General features: G+C 50.1%; 1 protein-coding gene across 10 annotated transcripts in view; it reads left to right on the forward strand.

Annotated features, from left to right (window-relative positions):
• The first annotated feature begins 556 nt into the window (after positions 1 to 556).
• FGFR1 (fibroblast growth factor receptor 1) overlaps positions 557 to 21,803 on the forward strand; it is a 60,179-nt gene continuing 38,932 nt past the window's right edge. For 4 of the 10 annotated variants that reach the window (XM_012475955.2, XM_012475960.3, XM_064368670.1 and 1 more), the window contains exons 1-2: positions 1,150 to 1,212; positions 11,953 to 12,131. In XM_012475955.2, coding sequence (XP_012331378.1) covers positions 12,041 to 12,131 — 91 coding nt within the window. In that variant the 5' untranslated portion in view covers positions 1,150 to 1,212; positions 11,953 to 12,040. Of the gene's footprint in view, positions 1,213 to 1,893; positions 1,986 to 7,357; positions 7,464 to 10,871; positions 10,891 to 11,952; positions 12,132 to 21,803 lie in introns of those variants that run through there. The other 6 variants (XM_012475961.2, XM_012475963.3, XM_012475956.3 and 3 more) reach the window with 4 other exon arrangements.

A 21,803-nucleotide genomic window follows, 5' to 3' on the forward strand; every position in this document is an offset into this window, starting at 1 on the left:
CAAAACCTAAATTATGTGGCTGGGGAAAGCTGAGATCCAAAGGAAGGGTTTGAGGAGGGGCCGACCTTCTCAAGAATAAAACCAGCTTGTATTTATTAAGTATTAACTATGCGCCAGGCCCTCGTTGACGCCTCAACTCCATACGAAAAGCACTATTAGTCCCCTTTTACAGATGGCAAAACCGAGATTTAGAGCGCGAAAATCATTTCCCCAAGGCGCACAGACTCCAAAGCCCACGCTACCAGGTACAACCTCACGGCTGCAGCGTCTCTTCACCCGGCCCCCCACACTGCTGCTGTGTCTAGGGCCTGAAATTCCGGCGCCCTCTGGGACGTGTTCAGATGCAGGGGCGCGAGCGCCAAAGGAGACCAGGCTGCGGGAAGGGAAGGGCAGAGCCGGGGACAGCTCGGCCCGCTCCCCCTCCTCGGGGGCCGCGGCTCGGGAACTACAAGGCCCAGCAGGCAGCGGCAGGGGGTGGAGGCGGAGGCGGAGGCGGAGGCGGAGGAGGGACCAGCGCGGGTGGGAGTGAGAGGGCGAGCCCTCGCGCCTCGCCGGCGCACAGCGCTCGGAGCGCTCCTGCGGCCACAGGCGCGGCGGCCTCAGCGGCGGGCAGCAGGCAGCGGGAGCCGGGACGCCGGTGCAGCCGCAGGGCACGGAGGAACCTGGGCAGTGCCAGGAGCTAGGCGGCCACGTCCGGACCGGACTGAGACTCCGCGTAGCGCATTGCGGCGACCTCGCCTTCCCCGGCCGTGAGCGCGTCGCCCCTGGAAAAGCCGCGGAGCCGAAGGACTTTTCTCTGCTCCGAGCTCAGGGCGCCCCGCAGGACGCACGGTACCCGTGCTGCAGTCAGGCACGCCGCGGCGCCGGAGCCTCCGCGGGGCGATGGATCCTGGTCTGCAAGGAGCGTGAGGCGTCGCTGCCGCGTTCCAGAGAAGGGGGGCGCAGGGTCTGGAGACCCCGGGCGGCGGACGGGAGCCCTCCCCCCGCCCCGCCTCCGGGGCACCAGCTCCGGCTCCATTGTTCCCGCCCGGGCTGGAGGCGCCGAGCACCGAGCGCCGCCGGGAGTCGAGCGGTGGCCACGGGGCTTTCGCGACCCCGCCAGCACCCGAACAGAGCCAGGGGGAGGCGGGCCGGCGCCGGGGACGCGAGCACACGCCCGCCCGCACAAGCCACGGCAGACTCTCCCGAGGCCGAACCTCCACACCGAGCGAGGTAAGAGCCGCGGGGCCCCCGATCCGGGACGGGCTTAGCGTCCCGAGCAGCCCCAGGCGCCAGAGCCTCCCGGCTGCGCCCTTCGCCCGCCGCAGCCCAGCCGGGGCCGGCGCCTCCCTCCGCTCGCCGCCCGCCCCTTCCACCTCCCGGCTCCCTCCCCGGCAATACGCGCCCCCCTTGGGTCTCCCCTCCCTTCCCTCCGCCCGCGTCGCCTTCTGCGCCCCCTCCCTGCGCTCGTCCCGCCGCTCTTCCCGCCGCCCAACTTTTCCGCCAACTCGCGCTCGGGAGCTGGCGAGGCGGCGGCGGCGGCTACTCGGTGAGTCCCGGGAGGGACAGGCCCGGGGCGAAGGCTTCCAGGATTGGGGAGGAGGGCGGGAGTGGGCGGCGAGGTGGGGTGCGGTGTGTGTGTGTGTTGCATTCCACTCCATCTCTTTTTGGTCCCCTTTTGGGGATTCACCCCAATTCAGCAGGTAGCTTTCGGCTCAACGCTAAAAATCCGGGACATTCCTAAGTCCTTTTCCACCCCAGGAAAGTCTGGGGTCCGGGTGTGGGGGGGCGAGTGGACGGGGGGATGAAATGCGGAGGACTTGGAGAGCTAGGTTAGCTTCTCTTGGAATACGTTTTAAGGAGGTGTCGTCACCAAATGGCTGAATCTGCTTGAGCTGAGAGCGAAAAACGACTCCCCTTTCCAGAAGTGGTGATCTGCTTGGACGGTCTCTGAAAGGGTCGGAAGTTTGGGGAACGGGAGGACGACCCGCGGTCGTTAAGCCGAGGTATGGGGCGGGGGCAGGGGCCGGGGCCGTTCCTTACCAATCTGGTTCTTGGAGGTGGAGGAAGGGATGAGGGTTTTGTCCGGTGAGGTTCACTCGGCTGCGATGCGTGTGCTTGTCTAGCCCAGACCCCTCTGTGCCCCGCATCCCCTCCCGTTATGTTTGGGGTTGGGAGAAAAGGGAGGCTACGACCCACGTCTGCAAAGAAATTTGTTGACGTTGTAGATGGGGTTCATATAGAACACCCCGTATGAGGCAGCCAGACACTTTGTGTATGTGTTGGGGGTGGGTGGTGAAGCCTGTTTCTTGTTCTGGGCCCAGAAGCTATCAGCCCGTTTGAAAAACATTTCCACGGTGCCGTTCTCCCCTAGCCCTCCCCCATCCCCCTTTTCCAGATGTGGCGGCCGCATCTGGTTCCGTTTCACCCCACACGGGTACACCGCAGCCGCATTATTAACTTACCTCTTCCTCCCCTCCCCCTCCCCCAAATTAAAACTCGGATTCTTCAACTCGAGTTGACCACCTCCCTCCTTAACATTTCTGGAGACTTGGAGATGCGGCGTTGAGATTCAGGGGAGAAAAGAAAGTTCCCTTGGATCCTGAGTTATTTAATCCCACCAAGTTAGTTACTCGCCGCCGCTGGTGGGTGGCGGCGGTCGGGGTGCTTTCTGGATTGAGCAGAAAAGAGGCATCTTGGGAGATGGGGCCAAGGTTTTAGGGGATGGCACTTGCGAACGGTTCATCCGCTAGACTGGGAGCTCTTTGGCCGTGCGTCTGGCCAGAAGTGGCCTTGACGATGGAAGTATCTGGAACCAAAGCATTGCTTTCTCTCCCTTGAGTTATAGCTGGAGCTGCAGGAGCGCCTGCCCCGCCCGGGGCCCGCGGTCCCCTCTCGGCCGCCCCGCGGTGGCGTCACGCGCCCCTTCTTCCCCTCCCGGAGCGAGCCCGGTGCGCAGGGCCGGGGGCGTGGGCGGCTGTTGCCAGAGGTGCTCTCTGTGTGTTTTTAAGGACTGATTTGGGCCGCATCCCCGGAAACTAAAGTGGGACATTTTACCGTTTAAATAACGGCCACAGGTTTGAAAGCGGGGGTTGGATTGTCGAGTTGTGTTTGGTTGTAGTCTTTGAGGCAGGAAAGCGCCTTGTGGTCCGAAGTTGCTGGAGGGTGGGGAGAGTAGGGAGAGTGGGTCTCTCACCCGCTTCTTTCCAGTCTCTTTCAAATTGAAAACACTTCTCTGGTTTCCTTCTTTGGGCGGTAGTTTTGGAGGCTGTAATGAAATCGCACTTTCTCTAGACGTGGTAATTAAGGTGACTGTTTCCTCCGCAGATGTGCCCTGCCCTTTGCACCTCCGGACCAGCGCTTTTTTTGGAATACCATCTAAATGGAACCTTAGCCTTGAGACTGTTGAGCAGAAAGTGGCCATTTTCCTCCCTTGGCCCGGGCTCCCGGTTTCCTCCCTGAGGCTTCTTTAAAATCGAAGTAGCAGGGCCCCGTGGGACCCACGTTGGTCTTGTTAATCACCCCCACGCCTGGGTCATCCACCTTTCTCTTAGGACCGAGGTCTAGCAGCCTCTGCCATTGCCGGCCGTCTGTCCCGATGACCTGCCTCCCTAATAACTTGTTTACATATCCTCCCCCAGTAGGTTAGGAGAAGCTTGGGGCTGCCCCTGACCCTCCTTCCGGGTGCAGGGTGTTTGGGGACAGGGAGGCTGCTGGGGCCTGACTCCAACTGGGAGGGTTATGAACTACATCAGTGACGAGCTCCTTGAAATATCTGTTGCATTTGCTCTTAGTCATAGCTGAGTGTCAGCTTTTTAATGAGGTTCATCCAGATTGAGAGCCACTTGGACTGTGTACTTTCACTGCCTGCTTTTCCAAACGTGCCTACAGAAATGCTCATTTTCGAGGTATTTTTCCCAGTGGGGATTCCCACCAGAGTGGGTACCACTTGGACAGTCTAAGGGTGCTTCTTTTCCTTGGCCTCTGGCCATGGAGGATGTTAGAAAGTTCCATTGGGTGGCCCTTTGATAGCAAGGGAAGCAAAAGCTCAGGAAGAAATGGAGAAGTGACCCCACTCCCTGGGGGAAGAGGATTGGATACATTGGTGCATCCCTCAGGCTGGGCTAGCTTTATTCCTAGTAGACTCCAGAGGGCAAGAAAATTGAATTGAACACTGGGTAGGCAGATTCAAGCCTTGGAGACCAAGGAAAATCCATGGGTTTTGCTTTTAGTGGTGTGCTCTTTGTTTTCAGTATTGACCTGAAACAAGACTCCTAAAATGGGAGATTTGCTCGTGTGAACTTGGGGTTTTAGCAGCCGGTTCTCCAAATGCTTTTTTCTTGCCTCTGTTTTTAAAGTGTCTTTCATCAAAATGGCTATTAGTTAAAGAGTATCCTAGCAAAGTTTGAGCCTGTTGCTGCTGGTGGAAAAGAAGTTAGAATTGATTCGAATGTCTTGTTCTGAAAGGGCCTCACATCACTTGATGAGTTTAATTTCCTCCTGGGAAATTTGTATCTTGCATTTGTCTTCCCCAGAGCTTTGTAAAAGGCCTGAACGCACCAGGGACTGGTGGGAGCCCAGATGCAGAGCTTTAGAGAAGATTCTGGTGTTTCCAGAGAGGATGAAATGTCAGACTTGGGCTAGGATATTTGTTTTCCCCTAAGAGTGCATCTACTTTAAACAGAAATTTTCTCCTCACCACCACCTCTCTCTCCCCTGCAATGAAAGAAACTATGTTTAGGGCCCTCTCCCTCTCCCCTATTAAATAGCACTCACCTAGATGAACCATCCCAAGTATTTGGTGGGGTTCCACTCATAGTACATCCTGTCTCCAAGAGCAAGATTTTCTTTCTTTTCTTTTTTTTTTTGAGATGGAGTCTCGTTCACCTCCCGAGTTCAAGCAATTCTCCTGCCTCAGCCTCCCGAGTAGCTGGCATTACAGGTGCACACCACCACACCTGGTTAGTTTTTATATATTTTTTTAGTAGAGAGGGTTTCCACCATGTTGACCAGGCAGATCTCGAACTCCTGACCTTGTGATCTGTCCACCTTGGCCTCCCAAAGTTCTGGGATTACAGGTGTGAGTCACTGCAAGAGCAGCAGATTCATGTAGCAGTTTGTGTTTTTCTAGATTACGTGTAGCAGTTCGTGTTTCACTTATTGCTAATTTGTTTTTGTTTTTGTTTTGAAACGGAGTCTTGCTCTGTCACCCTGGCCAGAGTGCAATAGCATGATACCGGGTCACAGCAACATCTGCCTCCCGGCTTCAAGCGATTTTCCTGCCTCAGCCTCCCAAGTAGCTGGGATTACAAGCATGCATCACCACACCTGGCTAATTTTTTATATCTTTAGTAGGAGTGGGATTTCACCATGTTGGCCAAGTTGGTCTTGAACTCCTGACCTCAAGTGATCCACTGGCCTTGACCTCCCCAAATGCTGGGATTACAGGCGTGAGCCACCATGCCCAACCACTTACTGCTAATTTTTTATATACCTCTACTCCCAAGGACATTTGGACACTTTTCTTTTTAAACAGAGACTCAAAAGATTCGCATTTTCCTTGGACCAACTAAAATTTTGCAAGCTGAGCTGAATAACTTTCTCCATATGTTATTAAGTACTTGCCCCCTGCCCTCTCAATGTGCAAGTAGAGAATGCTCACTTTGGGGAAAAGCAACCATTTCTGCTAAGACATAACTCTTATTCCCATCTGAAGGGATTAATGTTTTGGTGTTACTTCCTCAATTCTGAAGAACCAAGTTGTCTAGAAATTTTCTCAGTGTTCCTTGGACTAGAGTTTGGCTGGTTAACAAGAGGTACTAGCTAATTGCTTTTCTCTGATAATCTCAGCCTCTTTTCTGGAGGAGTATCTGTGTCAGTTTCTTCTCATCCGCCTTTTCTTTTTCTTCATTCACTTACTCATCCAGTTAGCAAACATGTTGGCATCTGCTGTGTACATACTGGGTGCCAATCGTGTTAGCAAAGGTCAGGGAGGCACAAACCCTGCTCCAAAGGAGCCTGCAGTTTCGTGGGGGGAGAAGAGAATGTACATAAATAACATTCGTATAATATGACCTAAGCACCACGTGAGAGGGGCCAGTAATGTGGTTTGCAAATTGAAAAGAATGAAATCCTCCAGCTAGAAGGCCCAAGAAAGTCTTATGTAAGAGACAGCTTCTTAAAGTGGGGTTCAGAGAAAGGAGAAGACCTGGCGTGTTGCAGAACAAGGAAGGGCAAAGAAGAAACTCTTGTACAGAGGCATGGAAGTTGCTTCAAGCTGTGCCGTCCTGTAGAAATAGAACACTAGCAGCTGGGCTTAGTGGCTCATGCCTGTAATCCCAGCACTTTGGGAAGCCAAGGCAGGCGGATTGCTTGAGCCCATGAGATGGAGACGAGCCTGGGCAACATGTTGAGACCCTGTCTCTACCAAAAAGTATACAAATTAGACAAGCTTGCTAATTTTACTGGTAGTCCCAGCTATTCAGGAGGCTGAGGTGGGAGGATCACTTGAGCCTAGTAAGCAGAGGCTGCAATGAGCTGTGACTGCATCACTACTCTCCAGCCTGGGGGACAGAGGAAGACCCTGTTTAAGAAAAAAAAAAAAAAGCTGGGCTCAGTGGCTCTTGCCTGTAATCCCAACACTTTGGGAGGTTGAGGTGGGTGGATCTCCTGAGGTCAGGAGTTCAAGACCAGCCTGGCCAACATGGTGAAACCCTGTCTCTACCCTGTCTCTACTAAATATACAAAAATTAGCCTGGTGTAGTGGCTTATGTCTGTAATCCCAGCTACTCAGGAGGCTAAGGCAGGAGAATCTCTTGAACCCGGGAGGCAGAGGTTACAGTGAGCCGAGATTGCACCACTTTACTCCAGCCTGGGTGACAGAGCGAGACTTTGTGTCAAAGAAAAAAAAAGAGAGAGAAAGAAATATAACATAACATTGAGCTATGTATACTTTCACATATTCTAGAAGCCACGTTGGAAATTAAGTAAAAAGAAACAGGTAAAATTTGTTTTTTAATTTACTTGTTTGTTTAGATTTTAATAATTTATTTAATGTAACTATATTTCCAAAATATTATCATTTGAACATGTAATCAATATAGAAATTATTGAAGAGATACTTCGCCTTTTTTTTTTTTTGAGACATAGTCCTACTCTGTCACTAGACAGAGTGGTATAATCTTGGCTCACTTCAATCTCCGCCTCCCAGGTTCAAGTGATTCTCCTGCCTCAGCCTCCAGAGTAGCTGGGACTACAGGTGCACACCACCACACCCAGCTAATTTTTATATTTTTAGTTTTTTTGTTTGTTTGTTTGTTTTTTAATATTTTTAGTTTATTATTATTATTTTTTTTTAGATGGAGTCCTGTTCTGTCGCCCAGGCTGGAGTGCAATGACATGATCTCAGCTCACTGCAACCTCCGACTCCCTGGTTCAAGCAATTGATTCTCTTGCCTCAGCCTCCTGAGTAGCTGGGATTACAGGTGACCACCACAATGCCTGGCTAATCCTTTCGGATTTTTAGTAGAGACGGGGTTTCACCATGATGGCCAGGCTGGTCTCGAGCCCCTGACCTTAGGTGATCTGCCTGCCTCGGCCTCCCAAAGTGCTGGGATTACAGGCATGAGCCACCACACTCAGCCCACATTTTTTTTCCCCAATAACAAGTTTTTAAGGTGCAATGTATACTTTTTACTTCTAGCATATCCGTTAGCACCAGCCACATTTCAAGTGTGCAGTAGCCACTGTATGGGCCCCAAGTATAGAATATAAAACATGAAGATGAAGAGTGAGAACTGCTTTTGGAACGTTTGGAAGTTCCTGTCTTCCTGCTGCCAATTACCAGATCTCCTGAGAGTGCTATCAAGGAGTGACTCAGAGCACTATACAATGAGAATTATAAGTATCTTAATATTATGTATGAAATACAAATATATAATTCTTTACATTTGGTTAGTACTTAGGAGAGAACGGGCACGTTCACCCACACCACCCATTTGAGCCTCGTAACCACTTGTCATGTAGCTTCCTCTCAGTGGGAAACTGAGGCTCAGAATGGTTAAGTGACTGTCCCAGAGTACAGGATCATAAATGGAAGGGCATGAATTCATACTATCTCCAGCAGGCAAGAATAAAAAGGCTCAGGCTGGGTTTGGTGGCTCATGCCTGTAATCCCAGCACTTTGAAAGGCCAAGGTGGGTGGATTGCTTAAGCTCAACAGTTCAAGACCAACCTGGGCAACATGGTGAGACCCTCATCTCTACTAAATATACAGAAAATTAGCCGGGCATGGTGGCACATCCCTGTGGTCCCAGCTACTTGGGAGGCTGAGGTGGGAGGATCACTTGAGCCTGGGGGATGGAGGTTGTAGTGAGTTGAGATCATGCCACTGCACTCTAGCTTGGGTGACAAAGAAAAAGATTAAAAAGACTTGGCCAGGAATTCATCAGCTAGTTTTCCTTACATGATTTTTGAACAAGATCTGACATTCATAGAAGGTTTTTCTCTTAGAACTGGGAGAGCTGCAAGGTCACGAGGTCCATCTGGACTCCGCTATCTCACCAGACACTGTCCACTCCTTATGTTGGATCAGTACTCCAGTGTGAAAAGACAGCAGGCACTTTCACCCATGCAGCCCATTCAGTCTAAATAACCCCTGTGATGGAGGCAGGGCAAATGTTTCAGCCCCCTCCAATGAGTGGGGCTGCGCCCCCTCTCTGCTTCCCACCAAGGACCTCTGCATGCAGGCGTGAATCCCAGGAGCCTGGCTGATATTGGAGAAATGGGGCGGGGGGAACCAGCTGCAGGGTCTTGGCGGACGCTGCTGTGTACACCTGCAAGGCTGCAGGTCACATTTGTCAAGCAGTGAAGGAAGGAAGCTGTTCCTGAGGGACTGGAAAAATTCCTTAATTAGTAGAATGAGAAACTGAGGTGACGGAGGCAGTGACAGGGTCCCAGACAGCAGATGGACTAGTAGCCTGTGTCACTACGTTTTTTGCAGGCAGGTGGCTTTGGGTGTGTGCCCACTTCTTATTCCAGAAGTTGGTACCAGGAGGCCAGGTTTCCTTAACATCATTGTTTTACAGAGGTCAAATGTGAGAGCCAGAGGGGTAGGAGAGGAAGAGACTTTTGCACCTTTTCTGGGAAAGAACAAGAGGGAAGCTGGCAGATGACTTTGAAGTGCATTGACCAGGGAGCTGAGAGGGGCGGTCTGCAGCCAGCCCACACCTGGGAGGAGGCGGCAGGCTTTTCTGGGGACAGGGTGGCCGAGTGGAAGCAACCTTCCCATCTCAACATGACACCACTCTTTCCTGTTGGAACCTGAGAACTCATTTAGTACTCTGGCAGTTACCATGGGACCTGGGTTTTCTTGGTTAGGTATGCGTTTCTGGGCGACAGGCCTGCATCAAGTGTATCTTTGGGATGTAGTAAGATGTGGAGTGTGGCTTTAGGCGTATCCTCCAGCGAGTACTGCTTCTATCCCAGATCTGTGAATGTGCCCCATGCAGTGTCGTAGATGGCCCATCTGTGGTCTGCTTCCAAGGGTCTTTCTTTTATTTATTTAGTTAGTTAGTTTTGAGTCACTGCACTCCAACAGATACGACGCAATCTCAGCTCACTGCAACCTCTACCTCCCGGGTTCAAGCAGTTCTCGTGCCTCAGCCTCCTGAGTAGCTGGGATTACAGGCATGTGCCACCACACTCAGTTAATTTTTGTATTTTCAGTAGAGACAGAATTTCACCATGTTGGCCAGGCTGATCTCGAACTCCTGGCCTCAGGTGATCCACCCGCCTCAGCCTCCCAAAGTGTTGGGATTACAGGTGTGAGCCACTGTGCCCTGGCACAAGGGTCTTTCTTTTGACCAATGGAATTGAAAATCAAGGCTCTCTTGTTACCAGAGTTACCTTGGATTTGCCCTTATCTACTTGGTTTGGAGAAAATGAGTTTGCATCAGATGGAATCAGGTTTGGTCAACCCCTTATTTACTTACTCCTCTAATATCCAGAACCCCCTTATTTACTGTTCTCCAATATCCAAAAGCCTTGAGGCACTATTACATGCTAGCTACATTTCCTTGGGTAAAGTACTTAACCTCTTTGAGCCTCAGTTTCTCCATTGCTTAAAAGGAGTAATAATTCCTATCCCCCATAAGTTTCTAGTGAGGAATAAATGAAGTTTTATAGTTCTAAGTTAATTCTACCTGGGGCATCCTTGTTACATTGTTACATAGTGGGTTCAGTATTCATTCCATTTTGTCTTTTCTAGTTCCTTTCCTAAATTTAGTAAAATGAAAGAGAAGTGCTTACTTCTTTTTTGATTTGAAATCATTAAAACATTTCAGTAAGCCTTGGGAGTGAGCTAGTGGTACGGCATGCGTATCCCGCTGGCCAAGCACACGTGAGTGAAGCCAAGAATCCAGGGATTTTTCTGCCAGCCAGCACTGACTCACTCCGAGGGGCCTTGCCTGGCTCCGGGGAGGCAGGGCTGAAGTACCACATTAGGGCATGTTCCGGGGAAGTGGATTCTCTGAATAACTTGGATGGCTCCCTGGAGCATTTAGGACAGAAGCCACCTGGAAGACAGAGATGGTCACCCCCACATAGCCCTGACAGTGCCCAGAAAGTCTTGTCACTTGGTAAATGTTAACAGCTCTGATCCGTTCTTTAAGACCCTGGGGAGTTTTAAAATTTACCACTACAGACCAGAGAAGAGTAAAGGGCTGCAGATTCTGTTCTTTTAACTGGGGCCAGCATGAGCCATCTTTGACTCGTACTTGCAAGAGCCCTTGATTGTGCAGTGGGACCTCCCAGGCCCCCTTGCCCCCTGCAACTTCTGGCCTCATATCCGTCAGACATCACTTGTCACCTTCCAGCATCAGGAGAACTGGCTCCACACTCGTGAGGCTCTTTGTAAGTAGCTGGTGAGGGTTTTGTTCTCTCTGCGAGGGAGGCTGGTAGAACTACGGACGTGATTCATACAATTTTGGAGACAAAGAGAAAGTACCCACAAGGTCATTTATTTCAGCTGCTTCATCGCATAGGTCGGGGAGTTCAGCGTCAAGTCCAGCAGTTACTAACTAGTTATCTCTGTAGTTGGCTTCCATTTCCTAGTCCTTAGCTCGTTCCACGATTCGCCGTCACCCCTTATTTCTCATCAGAAGCACTGGTTGGCCCTAGATGGAGTGGTCTTTTTTTTTTTTTAATTTTTAGAGACAAGAGTCTCACTCTGTCACCTAGCCTGGAGTGCAGTGCCGCGATCTTGGCCTAGACAGAGTGAAGTCTTCTGCTGGGGAGCCATCAGCATGCTCAAGCCCCCTGCAATTGTAGCACACTTTGTAAAGCTGTTTCCCACAAAGGGGCAGAACTATTTGGGACTTTGGTGAGACCATTCACTTTGTAACACACACTACCTCGAAGCTTACAGGAAAACCTCATGTTGGTATTCCTGGACTTGCAGATAATCTGCACTCAAAACATAGCTGTAGGATTGAACTAAAGCATCCCTTTGTCCAATTAAGACCTATCACCTCTTTTTTTGAGACAGAGTCTTGCTCTGTCGCCCAGGTTGGAGTGCAGTGGTGCAATCTTAGCTCACTGCCACCTTCGCCTCCCGGGTCCAAGCGATTCTCCTTCCTCAACACCCCCCGAGTAACTGGGACTACAGGCATGCAAGCCTGCACCACCATCCCTGGCTAATTTTTGTATTTTTAGTAGAGATGGGGTTTTGCCATGGCCAGACTGGTCTCGAACTCCTGACCTCAGGTGATTCTCCTACCTCAGCCTCCCAAAGTGCTGGGATTACAGGGTGCACCACTGCACCGCCAGGACCTATAACCTCTAATTCATTGTTGGGGTAGGGTCACAGTTTTCTTCTGGAGGCCTTAAGGAGTAAGTCCGTGCTTTACCTTCTGTTTCTTCTTGCCCCTCCCCTACCCAGACACTCCTAACATTGGGGTTTTTTTCTTTCCCCAGGGTCAGCTTGAAAAGGAGGATCGAGCTCACGGTGAAGTATCCATGGAGGTGTGGAGCCTTGTCACTAACCTCTAACTGCAGAACTGGGATGTGGAGCTGGAAGTGCCTCCTCTTCTGGGCTGTGCTGGTCACAGCCACACTCTGCACCGCTAGGCCGGCCCCGACCTTGCCTGAACAAGGTAAGGTGCTGGCGGGGGGCAGCCTGAACTCCTGGGCCATGGGAACAGTGTGGGCTGGGAGGGAGGTGATATGGTTGGAGGTAATGTGGTCAACAGGGAAGAAGGCTGCTTCCCAGGTGGAGCAAAGGGCTCCCTTCCTGTAGGGGAGACTCTCAAAATACCTGGGCTGGCTTTAGCCTGGTTATAAACATAACTGACTTCATCAGAGGTTGGGGTCATGAAGGCTGGTGACATCCATTTACTGGAGGTGACATATTTGGGGGTTATTTATGCTTTTCTCTTTCTGAAGAAAGAATATCTGATTGGGATCCTAGTGTCACTCTTTAACTTAGTGATGTAGAAAATGCAGCTGGGTGGTGCAGTGGGGAGAGAGTGGCCTTTGAATTTGGGGGTAGAACTTGGGTCAGAGTAGAGGGGATGGTGTAGGAGATGGGAGCTTGCTAAAGACCTCTGGCTTCTAGAAAATTGTTCCAAAGCCACATCTTCGCTAGGCATGGTGGGGTCACACATGTAATCCCAGCACTTTGAGAGACCAAGGCAAAAGGATCACTTGAGGCCAGGAGTTCAAGACCAGCCTAGGCAACATAGAGAGACCCTGTCTCTACAAAAAAGAAGTTAACTGGGTATGGTGGTGCACACCGCTAGTCCCAGCTACTTGCCACTCAGGAGGCTGAGATGAGAAGATCACATGACCCTAAGAGTTGAGGCTGCAGTGAGCTGTGATTGCACTACTGCGCTCCAGCCTGGGTGAAAAAAGGCACATCTTCTACAAGAGTCGGCAGTCATGGCTGCATGCCTGCATTTTCTGATCCTTAACTGTCTCACAGGCCCTGTTCTGGGGGCCTGCTGAGCAGTTTGCTTTGGATAGGTACTGTTTGAGGGATTTTGAAGTGATTGAGACCAAGGAAGTGTGATGGGGCGTGGAGACCTATGGCGTAGGAGAAATTCAGAGCCATCATCTGTAACAGGAAGGACTTTCCTGACCATTCATGGGATTTGTGTAAGCTATGAAAAGGGTCTTGGAGATTGCAGGTACAGCATACCTGGTGGCTTTCAAGGGACTTTGAGAACTAATAAATGGGCATTTCTGCTGCCAGAGGATAGTGTGGTTTGTGACTCAGTGGCTGGTCACACAGAGAAGATTGACATACAGTGGGTGGAAGGTTGGGGGTGCAAAAGACTGCCATTGAGCTAGTCAGGGACCCGTTTGAATGATGAGTGATGGGTGAGAATATGTGTCCCCTGGGTGGAGTTGGGGAGGGAACAGGGAAAGTTGTGTGAGACTTTCTAGAAGGTGCAGTGGTTAGAGCAGGCATATTCATGTTGCTGTCAGTAACAGAACTGAAGGCAAGATCTGAGCTGGAGCACGGTAGAGACCCAAAGTGGGAGAGATTGTCTGCCCACAGGGAGTTTATGGTCGGAAGGGGACAGAAAGTACAGGGATAAGTAACACAAGGCAGACTGTTTAAACCTCGCAGTGGAGTTACAACCAAAGGCGGTAGGAATGCAGAGGAAGAGGGGAGCAGAGAGCACCTGAGATGGGCTTGAGTTTGGAAGGGGAAAATGAAGGGCCTTCCAGGTGGAACAGCATGAGTGTTCAGAGGCAGCACGTATATGGTTTATGGAGAATGGTTTGCCTGGTGAGTAGGAAGTTCTGAGAAGCAAAACCTGGAAAAATTGGATTGAGTTAGCATATGGGAGGCTTAATGCCCTGCTAAGGAAACTATACTTAGGCCAGGCGTGGGTTATGCTTGTAATCCCAGTACTCTGGGAGGCTGAGACAGGAGGATTGCTTGAGCCAAGAAATTTGAGAGCAGCCTGGGCAACATAATGAGACCCTATGTCTACAAAAAATAGAAAAATTAGCCAGGTGTGGTGGCACATGCCTGTAGTCCCATCTACTAGGGAGGCTGAGATAGGAGGATCACCTTGAGCCTAGGAGGTGGAGGTTGCAGTGAGCTATGATCATGCCACTTCACTCTAGCCTGGGTAACAGAGTGAGACTCTGTCTCAAAAAAAACAAAGAAAACTAGACTTAAATGGGCAGATGCTGGGAAACTTGAGAAATTTTGAGCAAGTAGTGACATGATCAGCTTTCAGAAAGTTGATTTGGCAGCTCAGTGTGGATGGCTGGGAGGAGAGTGAGGTGCACCTGTGTTTGCGTCCTGCTCTGCCACCTGATGGCTGCATTATTTACTTCAACAAACTACTCAAACTTGGTACACCGCAGTTTGCTCATCTGTAAAACAGGGATAAATAATAAAGGGTTATGTAAGGTGTTAGTAGTTGTTACCACTGCCGCCGCTGCTGCCAGAAGGATGAGGTTGAAGGCTGTTTTGAGCGCCTGGCTAGAGGAAGCGCGGGTGCTGACCAGGATGGGGACTGGGAGATGACGAAGGAAGGGAATAGTAGTAGAGACACTACAGCAGTAGCATCTGTGGGTTTCAGTAGGTGGGGTGTCAGCTGTGGGCGACTGGAGACAAAGATGAGATGAAAGTGTAAAGGGAGTGAGTCAGAGTGGGAGGTTTGAGGCGAGTGGAGATTTGAATCCGCCAATTGTATACAGCGGGAAAGGAGTCCAAGAACAGTGAGGACCTGGTTGAGGTTTGAGAATGTGAATTTATGATGGACCCTAAAGTACTTCCTTTTTTTTTCTTTAATTCGTTTTTGTTTTGTTTTGTTTTGGGTTTTTTTCGCAGCCCAAGAAGGGAGATGTGGATCTTGGGCCTGGCTGCTTGTGAGCCAGTCCGATGGGATGAGGATAAGGAACTTTAGGGCCAGGATGGCGGTGCTAGTAGAGGAGGGGGTCATGGAAGCTGCTGGGACAGGAACCAGAGGCAGGGTGGAGGCTGAAGGTCTTGATGAGGACAAAGCACAGGCCCAGTGAACAGAAGACAGGGAGTAGGAGAGGTGGACGGGGCTCTTAGGAGGCCATGTACCCGGGAAGACTGATGTTAAGTGACCATTTTAAAAAAATCAATTTAATTGGCCAAGGCACAGTGGCTGACACCTGTAATGCCAGTACCTTGGAAGGCAGAGGCAAGAGGATCGCTTGAGCCCAGGAGTTTAAGATTAACCTGGGCTGGGTGCGGTGGCTCACGCCTATAATCCCAGCACTTTGGGAGGCTGAGGTGGGTGGATCACGAGGTGAAGAGATCAAGACCATCCTGGTCAACATGTTGAAACCCCATCTCTACTAAAAATACAAAAATTAGCTGGGCAGGGTGGCGCGTGCCTGTAGTCCCAGCTACTCGGGAGGCTGAGGCAGGAGAATTGCTTGAATCAGGAGGCGGAGGTTGCGGTGAACCGAGATCACGCCATTGCACTCTAGCCTGGGTAACAAGAGTGAAAGTCTGTCTCAAAAAAAAAGATCAACCTGGGCAGCATAGCAAGACCTCATCTCTACAAGAAATAAAAAAAAAAAAATAGCTGGATATGATGGTACATGCTCCTAGTCCCAGCTCTTCGGGAGGCTGAGGCAAGAGGATCACTTTAGCTCAGGAGTTTAAAGCTGTAGTGAGTTGTGATTGCCCCACTGCATTCTAGCCTGGGTGACAGAGCAAGACCCTGTCTCTAAAAAAAGCTGTGTGTGTGTGTGTGGGGGTTTTTTTTTTTTTTGAGATAGAGTTTCGCTCTGTTGCCCATGCTGGAGTGCAATGGCATTATCTTGGTTCACTGTAAACTCTGCCTCCTGGGTTCAAGTGATTCATCTGCCTCAGCCTCCTAAGTAGCTGGGATTAAAGGCGCCGGCCACTATGCGTGCCTAATTTTTATAGTTTTAGAAGAGATGGGTTTTGCCATGTTGGCCAGGCTGGCCTTGAACTCCTGACCTCAAGTGATCCGCCCACCTTGTCCTCCCTAAGTGCTGGAAGTATAGGTGTGAGCCACCGGACCTGGCCAAACCAACCTAATTTAGGTATAACTTAATACCCACTATAAAATGCAACTGTTTGAAGTGCATAGTTTGACGTGTTTTGATAAATGTCTACACTCCGTGTAACTATTACCCAATCAAAAGATGAAACATTTTTATCATGCCCAAAAATTTCCCTCATGCGCCTTTGCAGTCAGGCCCCTATTTGTTGGGTCACCTGTATTTGGGTCATTAACAATTCTGGCTGTTATTAATATAACTACTGTGAACCTTCATGTGCAGGCCTGTGTGGGCACACATTTTCCTTGGACTGCCCTGGTTTTGATTTTGGCTCCCCACCTTACGGACTGTTGGCTCTTGGGAAAGTTCTTCTTTGTGCCTTTCCGTAAAATACATTGATAATGAATGTGTGCTCATAAGGTCATTGTGAATATCAGATGAGAATGTCTGCAGAGCTCATAGGACATTGCCTGCTCCATAGGCCATGAGCAGTCAATGGCAGTTGCGGTCCCTTTTCCAGGGACTCTAGGGGAGACAGCGCATGGCGAGGGGCATGTCGTTTCATGGAACACAGCAACAGAAAGCCGCCGCACTTGGGGAACAAGCCCCAGATCTCCACTTGGTGGAGTAAGCACCCGTCTTAGCGTGAGTGTGGTGCTTTCACATAGCCTGTCTCTCATGAGCTTTGTGACAGAACAGAGAACTGCTGGGCCCCGGACGTCCTAGGGGGTGATCTGGCTTCATGCTTTGTAAGCTGTAAGGAACCTTGTCAGCGTCAAGAATATTGCATAGTCTTGGGCCTGCTGATTATTAAATAATAATGTTGCTGTTGTTTTAAAAAAAATCATAGGTTGAGCACAGTGGCTTACACCTTTAATCCCAGCACTTTGGGAGGCCAAGGCAGGAGGATTGATTGCATGAACCCAGGAAGGAGTTCCAGACCAGCCTAAAATTTTTTTAAATTAGCTGGGTAGGCCGGGCGCAGTGGCTCATGCCTGTAATCCTAGCACTTTGGGAGGCCAAGTCGGGTGAATTGCCTGAGCTCAGGAGTTCGAGACCAGCCTGGGCCACATGGTGAAACCCCGTCTCTACTAAAATAAAAAAAATTAGCCAAGCGTAGTGGAGTCTGCCTGTAGTCCCAGATACTCGGGAGGCTGAGGCAGGGAATTGCTAGAACCTGGGATGCACAGGTTGCAGTGAGCTGAGATTGCGCTATTGCTGGGCAACCGAATGAGACTCTGTCTCTTAAAAAAACATTAGCTGGGTAACGTGGCACACATCGGCAGTCCTAGCTATTCAGGAAGCTGAAATGGGAGAATTGCTTGAACCCAGGATTTGAGGTTGCAATGAGCTATAATCAAGCCACTGCACTGCAGCTTGGGTGACAGAGACCCTGTCTTTAAAAAAAAGAAAAAACACATTACAATCTATATATAAATCTCTGTCCAAAAGGTGAGAGCAAACCACCCAAAACCCTGTTCATACTGAGTTTTCCCCATTTGAAAGACCTTGCTGTGATTGTAATTGTGTGTGTGTGCACGCATGTGTGTGTGTCGGGAGCCCCTCCCCACCGAGCACAGTCTGCTGGTGCTCCTGAGGGATTGGGGAGGGCCGGGAGTTTCTGGCTGTCCTTGGAAAGTTGATTTAATAAGGGTTCCAGGAAAACCAGCCTCCCTCCCCTCTCCCTCTCCTTCCCCTCCTCTGGTTTGGGATCTTACACAGCCTCAGCTTGTTTCAGATCAGGCTCTGAGAGTGGTGAGGGAGTTGTGTGGAAAGACTGAAGCCGGTTTCAGATGATAAGCACCAACTTTCTGAGCTTGAGGAGGGTGCATTTGTCTATCTTTTGCAATAAGTCTCGGTGGGGAAAGCCAGTGCGTGAGTGCCACACTCCTTGCAGGGCCACTGCTGGCAGTTGGGGTGGGGGTCCTGCCCCCTTTTCAGCAGTACTGTGGGTTAAACACCCCAGGCCCCCTGCACTTCCCTCTGTGCTCAGAAAACCTGCAGCTCATAAGCGATTTAATGGCTGGGTTTTACAGCTCCTCCCACCCACCCAGATTTGAAGGAGTCTGGTGGCCTGTTAGAGGAGGGAGAGCTTGTACTTAATGGAAAAACCGCACATTTCCATTTCTGGCCTCAAGCCCCCTGGATGCCCTGCGTGCACCACAAAGCGGGGCTTTGTCTCTGTTTTGCAGAAATCTGCACCTATGGGGGAGAGGCTGTGCGTGGTGCCAGAGCCATTGCCAAACCTCAAATCACAGCGCCCTTGCAGCTCCTGCATCCCTGGGCATCTGCAGCTGCCTTTGGCCCAAAGGGGTGTGCATTTCAGCCTAGCTGCAGGGAGAGTCTCAAATAGGTACTACATGTTTGGTAGTGGGACACCCTCTGTCCCACCACCAGTCTAGCGTCTACTCTGGACTGTGGTCCAGTGTCCCAAGGCTGCCCCGGGACACAGGCAGGACACCCCCCTACTCCCACCCCATCTCCAGCAGAATTTCTTCTGGTGAAAAGAACTCGTTCGTTTGCTTCTCATTCACACTGGACGGTAAGAAGAGTTTCTTCACCCCCTGCCAGAAGGCGAGTGGAATTCCATGGAGCAAAAGGTGATATCAGATGACCCACTTGAGAACAAGGGTGGAGGATTTAGGCCTCTAGAAATCTGCAAGGTGCTAAGCTAACAGATTTCTCCAGAGGATCAGCTCTGTCCCACTTCCCCTGGAGAGGTGGCTCCAGTGCCTTGGAAGGGGTGTTTGCAAGTGTTTAGAGCCGGACAGGGAGGACCCAGCCCTCGTCCTGTGAGAGAATGTGAGGACGCTCACGTGGCTGTCTTGACCAAGCTGGGGCGAGCGCAGCAAAGCCAGTCCGAGGCTGTGTTCTTGGCTCCGGCTTCTGCATTGCTACACCATTAGCTTCACTGATTTTCCACTCTGTCTCTGCCAGGCCCACTCCCTGAAGTTAGGCAGGAGGAATTTCTCAGGGAAGAACAAATGGCTGTCCAGAGAACTCACTGCCAGTGGGGGAAGGGAGGACTCCCAAACAAAGACTCTGTCTAGTTTCCATCACCTGGTTTCTGTGACTACCTGGAGTCGGGTCAGCAGGAACTGGAGAGGCGGCGTCAGGGATTCTTTGGGAGCCTGTGGCCCCAGCCCGGTGGGGTGTTTGCTCTGGGCCAGGCAGAAGCAGTGAGTGATGGCTTGTGTCTGGGCAGTGATGGATGGCCCTAGGAGAAGTGAGTCCTGGGGAGTCATTATCCTAGAGGGCGAGGTCTGGGGTCAGGGAGCCCGACCAGCAGCTGGCCCTGTTTTCACAATGCCTCGTTCCTCCAGGGCCACTGGGGGCTCCAGCTCACCCTGTAGACACCACCTTTGCCTCTTTCTTCCTTCCCTGAAGCTTGGAAATGAGACAACTGTTTCCCTGCTGACCGGGGAAGTCCAGCTGCCCTCATCCTTCTGGGCTCTTGAATGGGGCAGCCCAGGCCTTCCTCCTGAGTCCAGCTTTTTCACAGACTTGCAGGCACTGCCTTCTCCCCACCCACCCTACTCCCCAGCCCCACTGCACCCTAAGTGATTAAGCTGAAAGCTTACTGCCCTATCTGGATCTCAAAGGCCTGGGCTAAATCCCAAACTGTTTCCTCCTAGGAGAAGCCTGCCGGAATCTGGGCCACTTCTGACCTTGGGTTTGCTCTGACTTCCAGCTGGTGGCAGCCAAGTAGCAGGGCCGACTGCCCGAACCCCTCCTCCCCGGTAGCGGGCCTGTTGCCTCTTAGTGTTACCAGTGTGGCACCAGGAGACATTGAACTTCGGCCCTCAGAGTTCCCTCCCTTCCCCTGTTTCTTGGCTCACAACAACTCTTGCCTTTCCACTTGCCAAACGAGGTGCCCACTGCCTTCATGTAAAGGATTTGTGCCCTGCAGACTAGGGGCTGTGGGGTGACCGATCTATTTAGTTGGTTTCAGGCGTTGAGAAAGATCCACCCTGGCAGAGCTTGAAACTCCACGCTCTCTTCTCTTTCACATGCTGGGGTGGAGGCTGTGCCATTTGTGTTCCCAGGCCCTGGACATGGAGACACAGGGAGCTGGAAGTGGGGAGAGGGTCAAGGAGTTTAGCAAAGACTGGACTTGGTGGTTATGAGCTTGGGCAGGGAAAGAGGTCAGAAACAGCAACACTGAGGTTTCAAAGAGTTAACCAACGCTGAACATTGAATTCAGACCTTAGCCCTTCCTCACTTTTCTGTAGGAGAAAAAACTAGCCCCTGGCTCACGGTCCATTCATTCGCTGATTTTTTTTCACTCATTCATTTATTCATTCATCCAGTCAAGCAAATCTCTTCCTTTTCCCATAAATCCAACATATACATTATACATTGTTTATCCTGGTCCCTTAGCTGTAAATGTCTTGTTCCATTTCTTTTCTTCCTTTTCACTTTTTATAATTCCTGCTCAAATCTTAGTTTAAGGTTTAGCTTGGGTTTCAATTAAGGCTTAACATAAGGGCTACCTCCCTTTTGAAGCCTTCCCCTATCTCCAAATTAATCACCTCATTTTGTCTTTTCTATTTTTTATTTATTTATTGAGACATAGTCTTACTCTGTGGCCCAGGCTGGAGTACTATGGCGCAATCATGGCTCACTGCAGCCTTCGCCTCCCAGGTTCTAGTGATTCTCCTCCCTCAGCCTTCCGAGTAGCTGAGACTACAGGTGTGTGCCACCACGCCCTGATAATTTTTTTTCTAAAATATATATATATTTGTAGAGACGGGGTTTCATCATCTTGGCCAGGCTGGTCTTGAACTTCAAGTTATCTTAGAGTGGGTCTCACTCCGTTGCCCAGGCTGGTCTCAAACTGCTGATGTCAAGCAACCCTTTGGCCTCAGCCCCCTAAAGTGTTGGGATTACAGGCATGAGCCATTGCACCTAGCCTCTTTTTAACTTACATTCTAACACTTACTTTACTCTGCCTCACATTATGTGGAGTTTTTAATACATGTCTGTTTATTCCACTAGAGCAAAGTTCTGTATGGTCAGCAAGTATATCTTTATCTCTCTTTTTTAAAACATTAGTGTTTAGGCCGGGTGTGGTGGCTCATGACTGTAATCCCAGCACTTTGGGAGGCCCAGGCAGGTGGATCACCCAAGGTCAGGAGTTCAAGACCAGCCTGGCCAACATGGCAATACCCCGTCTCTACTAAAAATATAAAAATTAGCTGGGCATGGTGGCAGGCACCTCTACTTGAGAGGCTGAGGCAGGAGAATGGCTTGAACCTGGGAGACGGAGGTTGCAGTATGCTGAGATCACACCACTTCACTCCAGCTGGGGCAAAAGAGCGAAATTCCATCTCAAAAAAAAAAATGGTGCTTGATATGTACTCCGCGTTCATCTTTCAAAAGTTAGAAAATACAGACCTGTAAAGAGGAAAAGGAAAACTCCTATATTTCTACCATGCAAAACTAATCACTGTTAATAGAATTTATTGTTTTAGACTTTTTTCTTGCATTTATATAAACCTGACTTTTTAGGATTGGGATTTATACTGTATGTACTGTTTTGTAACTGATGTCAGCATTTATAGCCATATGGAGAATATATTTTATAGTGCTTAAGAACTACATAATATTCCATTATGTGGGTATAAAAAAATTATCCAGTTCTTCACATTTGGGCATTTAGGTGATTTTCAATACTTTGCATTCAATAGAACATACTCTTACAGATAAAACCTGTCCATGTATCCAAGGATAGTTATATTTTTTTAAAGTTTCGACTATATCATTATTACATCACTATACCAAATTGCCCCCAAAAA

Source organism: Aotus nancymaae, unplaced genomic scaffold, assembly GCF_030222135.1.
Source record: "Aotus nancymaae isolate 86718 unplaced genomic scaffold, 86718_ANA_hifiasm-v0.15.2.pri h1tg000079l, whole genome shotgun sequence".
NCBI lineage: Eukaryota > Metazoa > Chordata > Mammalia > Primates > Aotidae > Aotus > Aotus nancymaae.